Source organism: Achroia grisella, unplaced genomic scaffold (genome assembly GCF_030625045.1).
Source record: "Achroia grisella isolate CSIRO2021 unplaced genomic scaffold, CSIRO_AGI_Agris_v1 utg2870, whole genome shotgun sequence".
NCBI lineage: Eukaryota > Metazoa > Arthropoda > Insecta > Lepidoptera > Pyralidae > Achroia > Achroia grisella.
In genome coordinates, this window is record NW_026712776.1 from 629,539 (window position 1) to 646,107 (window position 16,569).

The window sequence follows — 16,569 nt, forward strand, 5'->3', positions numbered from 1 at the left end:
TGATCTGTGCTTCTAGGTAATAAATAAGGTGCTTTACTGTCATTGTCAATAGTTGACATGACGTCCTTCTGTCACTTAATATTACAATATTACATGCAACATCAAATCATAAAATTATTTTGTTTACTTCAATTAATTTATTGTAGTAGTAAATGATTGTGTTATTATTTCCGAAACAGTCATTTTATATAACAATTATAAAACTAAATATCTAAGTATCTCTAGTGTGTCAAGTTTAGTGTTGTTTACAATTTAATATACAAATTACTTTTCAGTAACCAGAATAAAATGTAAATAGAATCAACGTACATAGCGTGTTATTCATAAAAATGGCTTTATAGTACAACAATGGCAGGAGATCATGATCGTAACCGTCACAGTAGTGACCGCCACAGGTCTCGGAGCCGCGAAAGGCACAGAAGTCGAGACCGCGAGCGACGCGACCACAGCCGAGATCGTTACAAGGAGCACGAGCGTGGCCGGGACAGATACCGGGATCAGAGCAAGACTCGTGACAGAAATTATGGCCACAATTCCCACAAAGAGTACTCGGGGGGCGGTCTGGGTGGTGGTATGTTTGTCTTATTATAAATATTAATTTATTTATTAGGTTGATAAGAAAAAAATACTGCCCAATTACGCTAATGGAATACGCTGGCGGGGCACCAGTGAATGATGACCAGATGAATAGATAACAAGATGAGTCAGGTCAAATACCTCATTGCAAAGGAACTATGAGGATCACATGGAGGTCACTAGTCTCCCCTACTAACAATAATTTCGCCTCTTATATTAGTGTATTGTTGATGGGAAACATGGCATATTTATCCCATTATTATTTTTTGTGAAGTTATTAGCGTTAAGAAGCTGGTTTGAGTAGCTAGTTTCTAATAAATTATTAGTATATCCATATTACAAGGCTTATTAGTTTGGGAGTAGATAGCACTGTGTACATCGTCTAGGGCTATTACTAAAGGTTCTTTATGTGCATCACAGGTTTAGGCAGTAGTGGTGGCGTGGGACCAAGAGGTAGATATAAACCACAAGAGGAAGAATTTCTAGACGCGAGGAGAGAGGAGCGGGAGCGAATTGGTCAAATTGGTGTCTCCTCAGTATGGGGCAAGTCACCCACGAGACCTGAGTGAGTACATTCTTATTAATTGCTGTTTGCTAAACTTGTGTAGGGCATTCGAGGTGTCCTGGATTTGGTATTGCAAGTGTTTGAATTCAATTTTGTCAATTAGAAAGATGAGAATATGGCAGACTCAAGAGGTTGAACCAATTTCATGGAAAGTTGCCTGAATTCAAATTCATGAAATCTTTGGGATAATATTCAGTTTCATGACAGACTGACTTTTCATTAGTTTTATTACTTACTTTAATTATACTTTTCTTTTTAATTAGATAGTTGATTTAATTGTCTAATGGCAAAAAGATACAAATTATATTTTTCTGCTTTTCAGTTCAGAAGATGAGACATCTCAGACAGATATCACAAATGGTGGCAAAGAGAAAAAGAAAAGCAAGAAGTCAAAAGATAAAACAAAAGAAAAAGATACAAAACAGAAATTAAAGAAACTGAAAAAGAAATTAAAGAAAGTTAAAAAGGCTCGGAAAAAAGCAAAAAAGAAATCTAAGAATTCAAGTAGTGATTCCGATTCCAGCTCTGAAGAGGAGGTTTGGGTGGAAAAGGGAAGTAAGTTAATATTGCCTTATGTTTGTTGATGAGAAAGTGTAATAATATTAGTAATCTCTATTTATTTGAATAAATGAAATTTGAATTTTTGAATATAATAAAATTTTAAGATATTAATCAAGGCAAAAGGGTTTACAGTCACAAGGTACAACACAAGGGCAGTAAAGCCACCTTGTCTGATATTTTAGATTCATATTGATTTTGGTGGGTTAGTGATTTTACTGTTTGTGTAATCTTTTATGTAAGTTCTATTGGATCAGAGTGTGCCTACACTTATAATATTTCTATCAACATTCGACATGTTACGACGCATTACTAATGTAGCACACTTTCCAATAAGTTTACTAATGTACAATAAATAGTACAATAATCTCACCCGTATACTTATTACTTAGATATCACAATAAACAATAAATTATGTAGCGACATCTCAGCACATCATCAAATTATCATATATAACGTTACAATGGTGAGGGTATAAGGGTACTGCAAAAGTAATATTGGGCTTAATATCGATGACTGTAAAGTAGAGACCAGATGAAGAGATGTAATTGAGGTGCTCTATTTCCAGAAGAAGTGGAAAGCGTTCCGGGTGGCCGGTCGTGGAGTGCGGGCGCGGCGGAGGAGGAGCCGGGCCCCGTGCCGCGGGCCGGGCCGGCGCTGGCGGCGCGGGACTTCGGGCGCGCCCTGCTGCCCGGCGAGGGCGCCGCCATGGCCGCCTACGTCGCGGAGGGCAAGCGCATCCCGCGCCGCGGGGAGATCGGACTCACCTCCGACGAGATCGCCTCCTACGAGGCCGTCGGATACGTCATGAGCGGCAGCAGGCACGTACCCACGTCCACACGCACACGCTCACAGGCCGACTAATATAATATTACTTTAAAAAGAGTGAGATAGTAAACGTCGTATTGACTATATTATATCATGTTGAATTGTCTGCATTCTCCTGAATTGCTAGCTAGTATCCACCTATTATAGTATACTTTATTTTACGTAGTTAACCATCAATTTATTTTTTTCTTTTTTAATATCTTTATTCATGTAGGTCTATTACAGACTCTTATGATATGTCAAATCTACCGTAAGTTCGAGATGAAAAGAACTTACAAGAAACGTATTCCTTTCAAATCAAACAAAGTGTAACTATACGAAATGTATCTATTTAACTATTTTATTAAGATCCAAATAAATAAAAATTAAATTGTATGTTTATAGACATCGCCGCATGGAGGCCGTGCGTATCCGCAAGGAGAACCAGATATATTCAGCGGACGAGAAACGAGCTCTCGCCGCCTTCAGCAAGGAGGAGCGCGCCAAGAGGGAGAACGCCATCCTCTCGCAGTTCAGGGACGTGCTGCAGGCGCGCGCGCAACGCCGGGACACATGACTCTACTCGTGATATTCGTATTGTAATAAATAACACCACACTCGAGAAATATCTTTTATTTTACAACAATAATATTTTTTACATGACATGTCTGGTCAGCCATTAACAAAGATCGAGAACTATAAACTTTAACCTTCACTTATTTGTCAGTAAACGTGAACCCATCACACGCATGAGATGTTCTAAGAACGGGTCGGTGATGTGATTCATATTTACTGAACTATTTTAGAGCTAAATATAAAATAAATCCATTTTTGATTCAAAAATCGATTCGAACGAAGATATAATTTGTACAAAAGTATAAAACGATTTGATTCTTTTACACGTACACGAAAATTAGTAAAATGCTATCACTCATGATTTCGCGCTGGCGTTCCAGCACTAAATCACAATAAGCTTTTAACCCTGGACGATACACACAGCGCCCTCTAGTCCCGAGCTTAACAAAGCTTGTGGTGTAAATACATGGATGGAAAATTTTTTTTGGTGAACATATATACATAAAAAACGCCCAGTGGGGCTGTGTTATTTGTCCTAAAACAATCATACTCATGAATACAAATATTTGTACCGTATGAGTGACCCTCGGAAGCTGGTGTGCTAAACCGTTCGAGGTCGTCAGTGTCACCGTGTCGTGTAAAGGCAGGTATTGTCGAATAAGGTGCGGGTTGAGTGAGTCCGCACGTCCACGAGTGGGAGGGGGAGGGGGAGGGGGCGGGGGCGGGGTCAATGCGGGGCGGCGGGCTCGTAGCGTGCGAGCCGCGCGCCCGGCACGACGCCAGCTCACACGACTGAGCTCCAGACACCGCGGACACTCGCGCGGGGCGGCGGGCTCGTAGCGTGCGAGCCGCGCCCGGCACGCGGCCAGCTCGGCGGCGGGGGAGGGGGAGGGGGAGGGGGCGGGGGCGGGGCGGCGGGCTCGTAGCGTGCGAGCCGCGCCCGGCACGCGGCCAGCTCGGCGGCGGGGGAGGGGGAGGGGGAGGGGGCGGCCGGGCCAGGGCGGGGCGGCGGGCTCGTAGCGAGCGAGCCGCGCCCGGCGCGCGGCCAGCTCGGCGGCGGGGGAGGGGGAGGGGGAGGGGGCGGGGGCGGGGCGGCGGGCTCGTAGCGTGCGAGCCGCGCCCGGCACGCGGCCAGCTCGGCGGCGGGGGAGGGGGAGGGGGAGGGGGCGGGGGCGGGGCGGCGGGCTCGTAGCGTGCGAGCCGCGCCCGGCACGCGGCCAGCTCGGCGGCCAGCCCGGCGGCGGGGGAGGGGGCGGGGGCGGGGTCAGTGCGGGGCGGCGGGCTCGCAGCGAGCCGCGCCCGGCGCCGCGGCCAGCCCGGCGGGGGCGGGGGCGGGGGCGGCCAGCTCGGCGGCCGCGGCCAGCTCGGCGGCCAGCCCGGCGGCGGCGCGGCGAGCCGCCCGCAGCTGTCCGCGCAGCATCTCGCGCTCGTCGGGGACCACCGCGGGGGCGGGGGCGGAGGCGGGGGAGGGGGCCGGCAGTCTGCCGCCGCCCTTGTTGACCACTATCCGCACGGGCGTCGGCATCGACTTCAGCGGCGTGGCGTCCAAACTTACCACCTGCCGGTCACGTAACACCAAAGAAAAGAAATATTTCAAACATTATTTAAGTATGCAAATCGACGACTAGAGCTTACAGTATCCTCATTCAAAGATGTATTATATACATTTTTTTCTTAATAATAATATTTTTGGTACGTTTCGCTTTGAAACAATAAAAGTTGTGAGCTATGGTTGTTATCTATGATTTCACACTTTATTTTACGTTACATACTACCATACTACGAGAAAAGCTGTAGCCATCGAACAACTATTAAAAAAAATAGATCTTAAATCTATACTTAATTACATTATAATTACCCTAAAAATTAGTTTGATGGTGATCTATGATCACTGAGCATATAACCAACGATACTTTGTTCCAATAGAACTTAGAGAAAAGATAAACATAGTGATCACTAACTTGACGATGCCGATAACAGACGATTAAAAAAATAATAATTGTATTAAATATTACGATTTGTTCGACTATATTAATTATACATGATTACAAAATACTAGTATGCCTGACGAAAATCAAAACCCCTTAAAATATAATAATGTATTTAGTATAAAGGCGAAAGTTTAAAAATAAGTATTCTGTATCCAATTAAAATTGTATATAATTAAAATTTGTATTATTCACTATTTACAATAATACGCCCAGCAACATTGTCGCTACAAAAATAATGAGTGTATCCAGAGCCACAAAACCAAGGGCCTGAAAAAAATGTTCGATGTCATTTGTCGGTGTAAAAATTTGGCGCGTTTTCGTATAATTAAAATAAAATGTCACTTGTTTTTAGAACAGTATTAAATAAATTAACTATTTTTTTTCTTACATTCGTTTAACCATTGACTATAGAGTTTTTTTATAACGTCGTTCATTTTGCTCACATTTTTGTGTAATATTTTTCAAATACAATTTAGAAAGTGTTTACAAATAAATAGTGTTACAAAAAGTGGTGATATATGCTGTTAAATAGCTCAAGATTCGGATAATTGTGTTACTATTTCTATTAAGCGGATCTACATATGACAACTTTTAAGATAAAATCTTTGTTTACAATATCCGTAAGTTATATTGAAAATTGAAACAGTTTCTACTCGTATGTATATATTACACTGGTTATTTAGTATTTTAGCTAGTAATAAAATATATCTTTGGAATTATCATTCAGAATATCCAATTTCTAGTTACCTGCATGTCTTGCGTGTTGAGCACCTTCTTGATGGGTAACTTGTTGGTGTCCTTGGGTAGTGCGAGCAGTTTGTTGTTGATGGTGAATATCTTGACGCCGGGCTTGGGCGGCGTCCTCACGGGCGTCGCCGTCAGCACCACGCCCTTCTGCTGACACGCGGCTTTACTCACGATCGTGGGCGCGGCCGGCTGAGACGCTTCTTTCGTTCCGCTTTCTTTTAACATTAACTTTCCTGCATCTGTGATCAGAAAATAATTATTTAATATTTGAGAGGATGAAAAAAATATTATAATGAAATATTACCTGTATTTGGTTGGAGTACTTACCTATTTATATTTGGTTTTAACTCACCTATACTTTTAGTACTTAAAACTTTAGTTAGAAGGAAAATAGTGATGTTGATAACTAGGAAGTTATTAGTTACGGTATGGACGTACCGACGACGGTGCAGAGGGGGCACGTACCGGAAAGGACGAGGGTGCAGAGGGGGCACGTACCGGAAAGGACTACGGTGCGGAGGGGGCACGTACCGGAAAGGACGAGGGTGCAGAGGGGGCACGTACCGGAAAGGACGAGGGTGCAGAGGGGGCACGTACCGGAAAGGACGAGGGTGCAGAGGGGGCACGTACCGGAAAGGACGAGGGTGCAGAGGGGGCACGTACCGGAAAGGACGAGGGTGCAGAGGGGGCACGTACCGGAAAGGACGAGGGTGCAGAGGGGGCACGTACCGGAAAGGACGACGGTGCAGAGGGGGCACGTACCGGAAAGGACGAGGGTGCAGAGGGGGCACGTACCGGAAAGGACGAGGGTGCAGAGGGGGCACGTACCAAGGGGGGCACGTACCGGAAAGGACGAGGGTGCAGAGGGGGCACGTACCGGAAAGGACGAGGGTGCAGAGGGGGCACGTACCGGAAAGGACGACGGTGCAGAGGGGGCACGTACCGGAAAGGACGACGGTGCAGAGGGGGCACGTACCGGAAAGGACGACGGTGCAGAGGGGGCACGTACCGGAAAGGACGACGGTGCAGAGGGGGCACGTACCGGAGAGGACTACGGTGCAGCCGCTCTGCAGCGCGCTGAGTACCGTGCTGCCGTCGTCGGCGGGCAGCAGCGTGATGCCGTGCCGCCGCAGCAACGCTTCGGCCGCCGTCTCCCCGTGCGCGTCCGTCCGTCCCGGCCGTCTGCAAGTAACGCTGACTTATTACTTATTATCCCTCGCGTAATAACAATGCGACATTGCTGAGCGAGTTGACTATACCTCCAAGTTGTCCTCAGTCTTGATCGGTCGCTTTTCTGCTCTCGGTACGGTCACTTTAACCTCCTGTATTCCTGAAAGGCAGTAAATTTTGGATTAACATCATTAATCAAGTATAGAATAGATATAATGGGTATTACTGGCTGACATTACTTTGTGCCGCGGGAAATTCCATCTGTCGTGCTTCATTTGTGTCGTGCAGCATATCATCTGAAACGTAACGATTTATAAATCCGAAGCCGAGTATAAAAACCACATGTCATAAGATGAATAAAAAATGTTGAAGCGAAGTCAAATTGATTAATTTTGTTATTTAATTAGAAGTTGATATCTGAGTTTGAGCGTGCGCTCGGTATAGTCTGTCGGCGCGGTGTGTAACACCTGTTGAATTAGGGCGGTACTTGGAGGTACCGCTGGTGAGTGAGGCGGTACCTGGGGGCGCCACTGGTGAGTGAGGCGGTCCCTGGGGGCGCCACTGGTGAGTGAGGCGGTCCCTGGGGGCGCCACTGGTGAGTGAGGCGGTCCCTGGGGGCCCCGCCGGCGAGTGAGTGTGTACCTGGCGGCGCGGGCGGCGCGGGCGGTCCCTGCGCGTCGAGCAGCGCACTGGTGGCGGCGCGGCGGCGGCCGCCGGCGGAGTGAGGCGGTACCTGGCGGCGCGGGCCGGCGCCGGCGAGTGCGTGTGTACCTGGCGGCGCGGGCGGCGCGGGTGCGCGTCGAGCAGCGCGAGCAGGTGCGGGTGCGCGTCGAGCAGCGCGAGCAGGTGCGGGTGGGGCGGGCGCGCGCAGGTGCGGGTGGCGGGCGCGCGCAGGCGAGCGCGGCGTGCGGCCGAACTTGCAGACGGCGGCGACGTCGGCGCCGTGGCGCAGCAGCGCGGCGGCCACGTGGCGGGGTCCGCGCGCGGCGGCCCAGTGCAGCGGCGTCATGCGCAGCATGTCGCGGCAGTCGGGCGCGGCGCCGTGCTCCAGCAGCAGCCGCGCGACGTCCGCGTGGCCGCCGTAGGCCGCCAGGTGCAGCGGCGTGCGGTCCACCTTGGTGCGCGCGTCCCGCGACATGCCGGCCCGCAGCAGCACCGCGCACGTGTCCGCGTGCGCGCCGCCCGCCGCCGCGCAGCGCTGGACGTGCCCAGCTGACCGCGACCGCACTCGTTACGATACCGGATATTTTGTGCGAGCGTACATGTCAATGCAACGACCATCGGATTCGGTACGATGCCTGTATTGACGCGCACGCTCCGGTCAGTTCGAATTTCGTGCCGGAATGAACGTGCGTGTGAAAGCAGACGAGGAGCACGATATGCGTGCGCGCAGATTGCCCGTTCCCGTTTTTGCATCAATTAATTATGTATCCAATTAAAGTATTAAAAGAAAACGTTTACCCTAAACACGCGAAAGCATACTTGTCATTACACAATTGCCCCGAGAACGTTTCAAAACTTAATATGATTTTATCACTATTAAATCTATCAAACTACTATATTGAGATTGGGACATTGCTGTCACGTTCATTCTTCGGCATGTGCAGGTTGTAGGTACTCTGCAGCGTTTCTAAGTATGGCTGTGCAATGTAACTGGCGCACTTACGCGTCACAGAATACACACCGAAAATCGCGGGAAGTTTGCGTGTGCAGTCGTGACTTATTATCGAACAGTCACGACTGCACACACATACCTATCGCTCTAAATTACATGTAAAAGAAGATATCATGTAGCTATTTAGTAATAAGTGTAATGGCTGCACACCCAGTCGGTGGTGAAGGGCGCTCCCTTGGCCATGAGGTCCAGCACGAGCGAGGTGTTCCCGGCGCGCGCGGCCAGCAGCAGCCGGCGGCCCAGCTCCACGGCGGCAGACGACGCGTGCACTCGCGCCCCCACCGCCCCCGCGCCGCCCCCCGCACCCCCACCCACCCCCGCGACTCCACCGCTGTCGATTACCTCTGCCTCCGACTGCCATTGTTGAAATTACAAAAATAGATAGAATACATCTTAATGCTGAAGCACAACCTGCAGAAGGTTGAAAATTATATGTGTGAAGTACCACAGGATCACTATGGATAGCTATATTAAATCGTCTCCATGCACTTCGTTGTTAAATGGTGAATTTGCCACAATGAACTAACTGACCTGACCTCAAGATCATCTTATCAACCACCACTGGTGCCCTGCCAGTGTAATCCGATGGTGCAGGACGGGTGTACCATTCTATTATCATGCATGAAAAAATAACACAAATGCACCCAGTATTATAGCACTAACTAGCTGTTACCTGCAACTTCATCCGTGTGAAATTGATTTAATAATTAAAATATAATAAAAAAAAGATGTAGTCTAAGTTCATACTTATAACATTAGCTAACGGTAAATGAAAGTTCCACCCCAATTGATCCAACCCTTTCAGGGTTAGCAAGAACACACAGACAGACAAAGTATAATATTTTCATATGCATTTAGTAAGTAGCTGTTAACTTTAAATTACAAACGTATACTTAAATTTTATTTATTTGTGTGTATTCAGTATTCCACAATAGTAGCATACATTGAAGATATAAAAAAATTAACCAGTATAATTCACATAGCTTAATCTAATCCCAAACTAAGCAAAGCTTGTACTTTAGTTTTTAGACAACTAATAGAAATACTTTATTTTGTTCTAACCGTCATGGGTCCATCAGATGTAAAGCAGTGGACCATACTGTTTGACCACCAACACTATCAATACTATATTAATTCAAGATGGTGGAACAACTTTCTTATTATATAGTGGCTAATGGTAATTTTAATAAAATTTGTTATATGTCAGTCTAAGATATGGTTTATTATTTAATTTAAATACATACAGCAACCCGAACACCTCCAAACTTTTAGTGTAACATTATAAGAGTCAATAAGTAATTATTTCAATTGCTATTGTCATTCACATACCGATATGATCTGTGGAGCTGTGATCCGCACCACTACATCATCTGTGCAGAGATCAGTGGTCATACTGCCAGACCTGTGTCCGAAGCAACATTTCATATTTATTCATGATTCTCAAGTAATAAGTACATTACTACATACTAGTACCCTTTACCTGTATTAAGTGTTATTATGTACTTAACTCATTCATATCATACAACATTATTAAAAAAATATGGGTATATATTGACAATTTACTTAAATACACATGTCCCTTATATATTTTAATATCTGAGAAGGAAATTCTGTAGTGAACACAATTTATTGAAACCATTTTTGGTAGTGATATAAATAAAAAAATTGCAGCAATAAATGTATGTTGGTTATAATAAAATGTTCTTTTCATCATTTTTACTTATCAAGATGGACGACTTTAAAGTAATAATATATTTTCGCTTTAGTTTTCGTTAGATTTTGTTGGAGCATAGACATTAGAAAAGTGTTTTCACACTTTTGCGCCATTGCATTATTGATTAATAATAACAGGATAAGGATATGGAGTTCGAAGCTAGATTACCATTCTGTCGCCATAACACTTCCTTTTCCTGTTCTGAACGGAAGTGATAGATTTGTAATACTTACTTTTTATAATTTGCTCGAACATAGAACTTTACTTAGGTCACTATAATTAGAGAAACACCTCTAATTTAGTCTTCTATGATTATTTTCATGCTTAAATATGCAAACGTCAACAGATATCATTACTTTTAGTTGTGTTATTTATACTAAAGCGAAAAATTGCTAAACAAATGTCAAACATATTGACATGAGGAACCTCTGTGACTGACATGAAAATGAGGAAACTTAAACAAAGTCTGATAAAGATGGCGCCACTATATTATGATATACTAGTTTATTTAAATAGTCTACTTATATGCAGCTACAAAACAGTATATAAAACAAATTCTTAAATTGTATATTACGATCCTGTTATCATAGTGAAACTGAGATTGATTTTATTTCGTACTTTACGTACGTCCATTATAATACAGTGGCGCCATCTTCCAAGTTCAGTTATAAGTTGTTTTCTCGCTCTTTCACACAAATTCCACCAAGTTGAGTTTATGAGATAATAATATAAAAAGTGGTTAACATCGCCCAACTTATACTACAGAGACGCTCAAGTTGTTTTCTTGCTTTTATTATGATAAAGATTATGGGAATGAATAAGATTTAAACTGTATAACAGTTACGTGGCCTGATTGAGGTCGTGAGGTCTAATTACAGACATTTAAACTTTACTCGAGTCTTGAGAATACCAAAATACTTCATTTGGATTAATAAAATCAAACATATAATAACTACCGAAATTTATTACAGCTATTGATAGGAGTATCCTAAAAAAATCTACCAACAAATTTTCTTGATACTGTTAGAATTCACATCCTATCTATATATATCCTAAGGACGGTGTTACATATGAATGTGGATGGTTATAAGGGTAGAAGAAGACCGAAAAAGAGATGGATGGACTGTGTAAAAGATGATATGGTGAGAAAGGGAGTAAATAACGGGATGACTGCGAATAGATATGAATGGAAGAGAAAAACATATTACGCCGACCCCAAATAAATGGGATAAGGAAGAAGCAGATGATGATGTTAGAATTCACATCATTATTGTAGAAAAAATCCGATATTTTAAAAATATATTAAAAGAAGGTAGTTTGTTTTTAGTACTAATGAAGTACCCAATGTAAAGATTATTACGAATATTGTAAATAGCGCCATCTAGTATTTATAGACCAACCTACTACACTAACTTTGGTCTATAAATACGGAGGTCGGTAGATGAATAATCCTCTTTCGTTGCGTGAGCCGCGGCATTCACTCAACGAGCGCAGAGCGTGCCGGTTATGTTTTGGATATTGAAGTGAATTGTATTAGAAATGGGTTTATCCCAGTCTTATTTGGGCCTGGGGGGAAACTGCAAGTAGTGAAAGTGAGTGTTGATGCATTCTAAAAGGGCCTTTTAAACCTACACCCATGTCACAAGTCACGGGCGCTACTTGGGGTTTCCCTTGCGGTAGCCGGCTTCAAAGCCTAAGTCATCATCTTTTGCAAGTCCATCTTACAATACAAAAAGCAATTGGACAGTAAAAAACACATTAGTGAGGTATTAATATAATTATCATTGTCATTAGAGATTGCTAATATTATAATGTTCTTACATCTTACTTCATTATATAGTATAAAACAAAGTCGCTGTCGCTGTCCGTCCCTATGTATGCTTAAATCTTTAAAACTACGCAACGGATTTTGAAGCGGTTTTATTTTAATAGATAGAGTGATTCAAGAGGAAGGTTTATATATATAATACATGTACACCCGTGCGAAGGCGGGGTGAGTAGCTAGTAATATTATAAACGCGAAAGTTAGAACGATAGAAGTTTCTTACTCTTTCACGTAAAAACCACTGAATGGTTTTTTAATAAATTACAATATTATAGCCTAGATACATCAGAATAACACATAGGCTATAAACTTCACGCAAGTCAAACCGCGGGCATAGCTAGTAACTAATATATTATGTATTATGTGGTACACCATACAGAATATTTGTATTCACACACTTAAACTTAAATTGTAAGTAAGAATAAATTATTTAAAAGAACAACACACAAGTTTCTTGCTTGTTCTTCTTGTGATGAGACAGCATTCCGAATGAGCGGTAGATTAAAAAAAATGTTATGACTGGTCAAAAGTGCTTCAATGTAAGTTTATTTGAATAAATGATTTTCTATTCTATTCTATTCTATTCTAATTATTAATAGTATAGAGTAAAAAATATGATAACCTATAATATCAATTATTTTATGGAAACCTTTAGAATCATCATAATTATTTCCCGGTGACGATTGAGTGATATATACCATCAGTTTGTTACGTAAAGATTAGAAAAAACATTAACTGTTACTGTTCTAAAAAGAGATTGTATCTCATATCTATACATATAAATAAAATTGGAGTGTCTGTTTGTAATATTAACATAACCGTTTTTCCTACATGCATATGAATATAAATACGTTACATATACCAAAATAACATTTTTTATAATTTTTGTCTGTCTATCGGTCTGTTTGTTTAGGCTAATCTCTGAAATAGCTGGACCGATTTTGACGGGACTTTTTTGGTAGGTAGCTGATGTAATAAGGAGTAACTTAGGCTACTTTTATTTTAGAAAAATTCTTTCACTTCAGAAAAATAAAGTAACTACCACGCGGACGAAGTCGCGGTTATAGCTAGCTAACAATAAAAGAAATGTCCCTATGTGAGAAATAAGATTATATAATACGGTTTTCAGGATGTTAAATATATTTTCGTTGCCGCAGTTATGTACAAAATGCATTAGCTCGTTAGGTTGTCTTGTACATTGGGTATATATCTACGTATGAAGTACATTACAGGTTAGGTTATAGTGCCGGATACGTGTCACGTACCAGACCCGCAGCGTACACTCCGCTACGTGTTATACAGCGTGCTCCCATTACCACGAAACTCTAAAAACTGCAATGAACGATTTACAATAACGCGCAGGTATACACACGTTATTGATTTCTAGTATTATGATAGTAATGCATCGATTGCAAACGAAATAGTCGAGTTCGGTGTAGGTACGGTGGTACGAGTCGTACGTGGCGAGATATTCGTCCAGATCTCAAGGAATGCAAGAGGGCCGATACTATAGCTGGAACGGCTTACCACCGACACTTGCCGGCTATTAATTTACCCGTGAACTTTGATAGTACACTACCCTACTCCCCTTCCACCCTCACTTTACTAGTTAATTCGTTTTTATTTTACTTTTGCATAGTTATACGCACATATTTAGTTGTACTACAGGTAGTAATTTCACTGCTTATGCATACAGTTACATCAAAACCGTTAAGAATATGCGGTAGAATAAAAAAACTTGACTATTCAAAAGTGCTTCTATTAAGTTTTATTGAATAAATATTATGACTATTTCTTAGTAAGGTTTTTTTTTTATTTTTAATTTGATTACATTATAATTGCGAGTGTCGTGTTTCCAACCATCCACCGTATAAATATGTAATTTAATTACATTAGCTACAGTTTTATTTTTGTTCGCCGTAGGTAATTTCTTCGAAATGAAGTAAACTCTGCCACGAATATTTTGATGGTAAAATAAAATATTCTTTGCCGGAAATAGGGGCTGTAAACTCTAATTAGGGAGGCAGAGAGTATCCAGAATACAAATGTTCCCCGTGTCGGTAACGAGACGCGAGCGTCGCGGCGCCGTAACGGGATCGTAAACGCCGCGCCCCGCCGTCCCGTACTGCGTATTTAGTACGTCTTCACGACTCCATCTACACACATATATGGAACTGGCTGTTAGCCGCGACTTCGTTCGTGTTAAACCAGTTTTTTTTAATTACCTATAATAATTACATTTAAACGTTAATTACCCAAAATATTTACGTGGTGGGCTGGGACAATGTGCTCTCTGTAATATGGTTGAGTGCAATGGTGGCTGGCTCATCTGTCATACTAACTACTGACTAGTCCCCACAAGCAGCACCTGTGCCTCGTGCACAGGTTGCGAACACTGATTAGACTTCTTGCTTTTGCAATAGCATATGCTGGTGGTGAAAATGAATCTGTATTATTGTAAATATGTACAACAATATTTTTTGATAGGAATACGAGCTGAGTTTCTTGTCAGTTCTTCTCATCTTGAAATCATTGCGAACTGACGGTAGATTTGACAAGAGTCTGTAATAGACCTAGGCGAATAAGGATATTTTGATTTGTTTTTAATTAAAAAAGTAGCCTAAAATATTCTATACTAGCTACCCACTCCGGTTTGCACGGGTCTACATGTATTATACATATAAACCTTCCTCTTGAATCATTCTATCTATTAAAAAACCCCTTCAGAATCCATTGCGAAAAAGATTTAAGCATACATAGGGACGGACAGACAGCGACAGCGACTTTGTTTTATACTATGTAACGATATTCATAACGTTAACTAGCTGAGTGAAAGTCCCGTCAAAATCGATCCAGCTGTTTCAGTATCAAACATTAGCAAGAACACACAGACAGACAGAAAAACTAAAATAAATTAAATTATTTTTATGATATAAGTTACAAGTAGCAATCTTACCTATGCATTTAGTGTACAATTGTCAAGTAGGAAATATAAACAAAATTATAAACCTTCAGAGTAGAACCATTGTAACAGCTGTTAATTTACTGTGTTATATTTCTCAAAATGATTAATTTTGTTCCCTTTCATAATCTAGGATTAGAAGTCCCTATACGCACTTGTAAAAACTAAAGGGTTAATCCCACCAGTGATATGAAATAATCCCCGTTGGGGGACTATTTCATCCCCATAGTCCCCTCGGACAAATTACTCTAAATATACGTTTATTTTATAGCTACTAGCTGTTCCCGCGACTACGTCCGCGTGGAATTTAACTTTATTTTCTAAAATAAAAGTAGAGAACATCTGACGGTTGAACAAAGACATAATTGTAGAGTTATTGTTAATTTATTAATAACTAGCTGTACCCGCGACTTCGTCCGAGCAGGAATCGGCAGTCCGGGTGGAATTTAACTTCATTTTTCTAAAATAAAAGTAGCCTAAGTTACTCCTTATTACATTAGTTACCTTCCAATAAAAGTCCCGTCAAAATCGGTCCAGCCATTTCAGAGATTAACCGGAACAAATATAGACAGACAAAAATTAAAAAAACGTGCGTATTTATATTCATATGCGTGTAGTAAAGTTCATTAAATTAGAGATGAAATCATTATATAAAAACAAAAAAAAAATAAAAATAAATAAAAGAACAACATAGTAACAAACAAATAAATAATAATAATAATAAAAACCATTAATAAATAATAATAATAAAGTAAAATGCATTTCCTATCCACCACTAACAACCACAAAGCCACGACGCTGATTTTAAAATTTATGTATCAAACTTTTCACCAGAAACTGGCATGCAAAAATTAAGTGATATATTTAGTTTAGCAGTGATATATTTAATTTAGTTTATACAAATAAATGTAATATAAGCACTTTCGAATATCCTTATTTTTTATTCTACCCCTCGGATACGACTTTAGTCTGAGGGCACCGCTAGGGGCTCGAACCTCGACTCAGGCTGTCGTAATTTCGATCTCCGTTTGAATTGGATGGGGGTTCCATCGGGGCATGGCGAAATTAGGCTCTAGGTCGGTTTTTATGTGAGCCACCAATATTTAGATTCTGTGAAAAACATCCTGGTGATTGGGCCCGGGATGTGCTCTTTATTAATATAATCATAGTACATACATTGTTTACATAATGTACACAATAATAAAAAATATATAAATAGAACAGAACAGAATAGAAAATCATTTATTCAAATAAAGCACTTTTGAATAGTCAACAATTTTTTTTCTATTGTATTCTATTCTAAATCGTAGTGTAATATGGTATAATCTATACAAATAAACAAAATTAAAGTGTCTGTTTGTTTTAAAATTTACAGCTTTTTACTAAATGAATACGAAAGTATA

The 16,569-nt window shown here is 41.7% G+C and overlaps 1 protein-coding gene and 1 pseudogene across 2 annotated transcripts; one reads left to right on the forward strand and one right to left on the reverse strand.

The window, feature by feature from the left end:
• Nucleotides 1-68: 68 nt before the first annotated feature.
• On the forward strand, nt 69-3,125 carry LOC131843197 (NKAP family protein CG6066-like). 2 transcript variants are annotated; one of them, XM_059191812.1, is made up of 5 exons: nt 69-571; nt 997-1,141; nt 1,464-1,696; nt 2,271-2,520; nt 2,912-3,125. In XM_059191812.1, exons 1-5 carry the CDS (start codon nt 349-351, stop codon nt 3,081-3,083), a joined length of 1,023 nt encoding a protein of 340 aa, XP_059047795.1. In that variant the 5' UTR covers nt 69-348; the 3' UTR covers nt 3,084-3,125. The 2 variants fall into 2 exon arrangements, with proteins under 2 accessions (XP_059047795.1, XP_059047794.1); XM_059191811.1 differs by having other exon boundaries at nt 71-571; nt 2,268-2,520.
• Nucleotides 3,126-3,608: 483 nt separating this feature from the next.
• On the reverse strand, nt 3,609-10,765 carry LOC131843202 (poly [ADP-ribose] polymerase tankyrase-1-like; annotated as a pseudogene).
• Between the last annotated feature and the right edge of the window lie 5,804 nt (nt 10,766-16,569).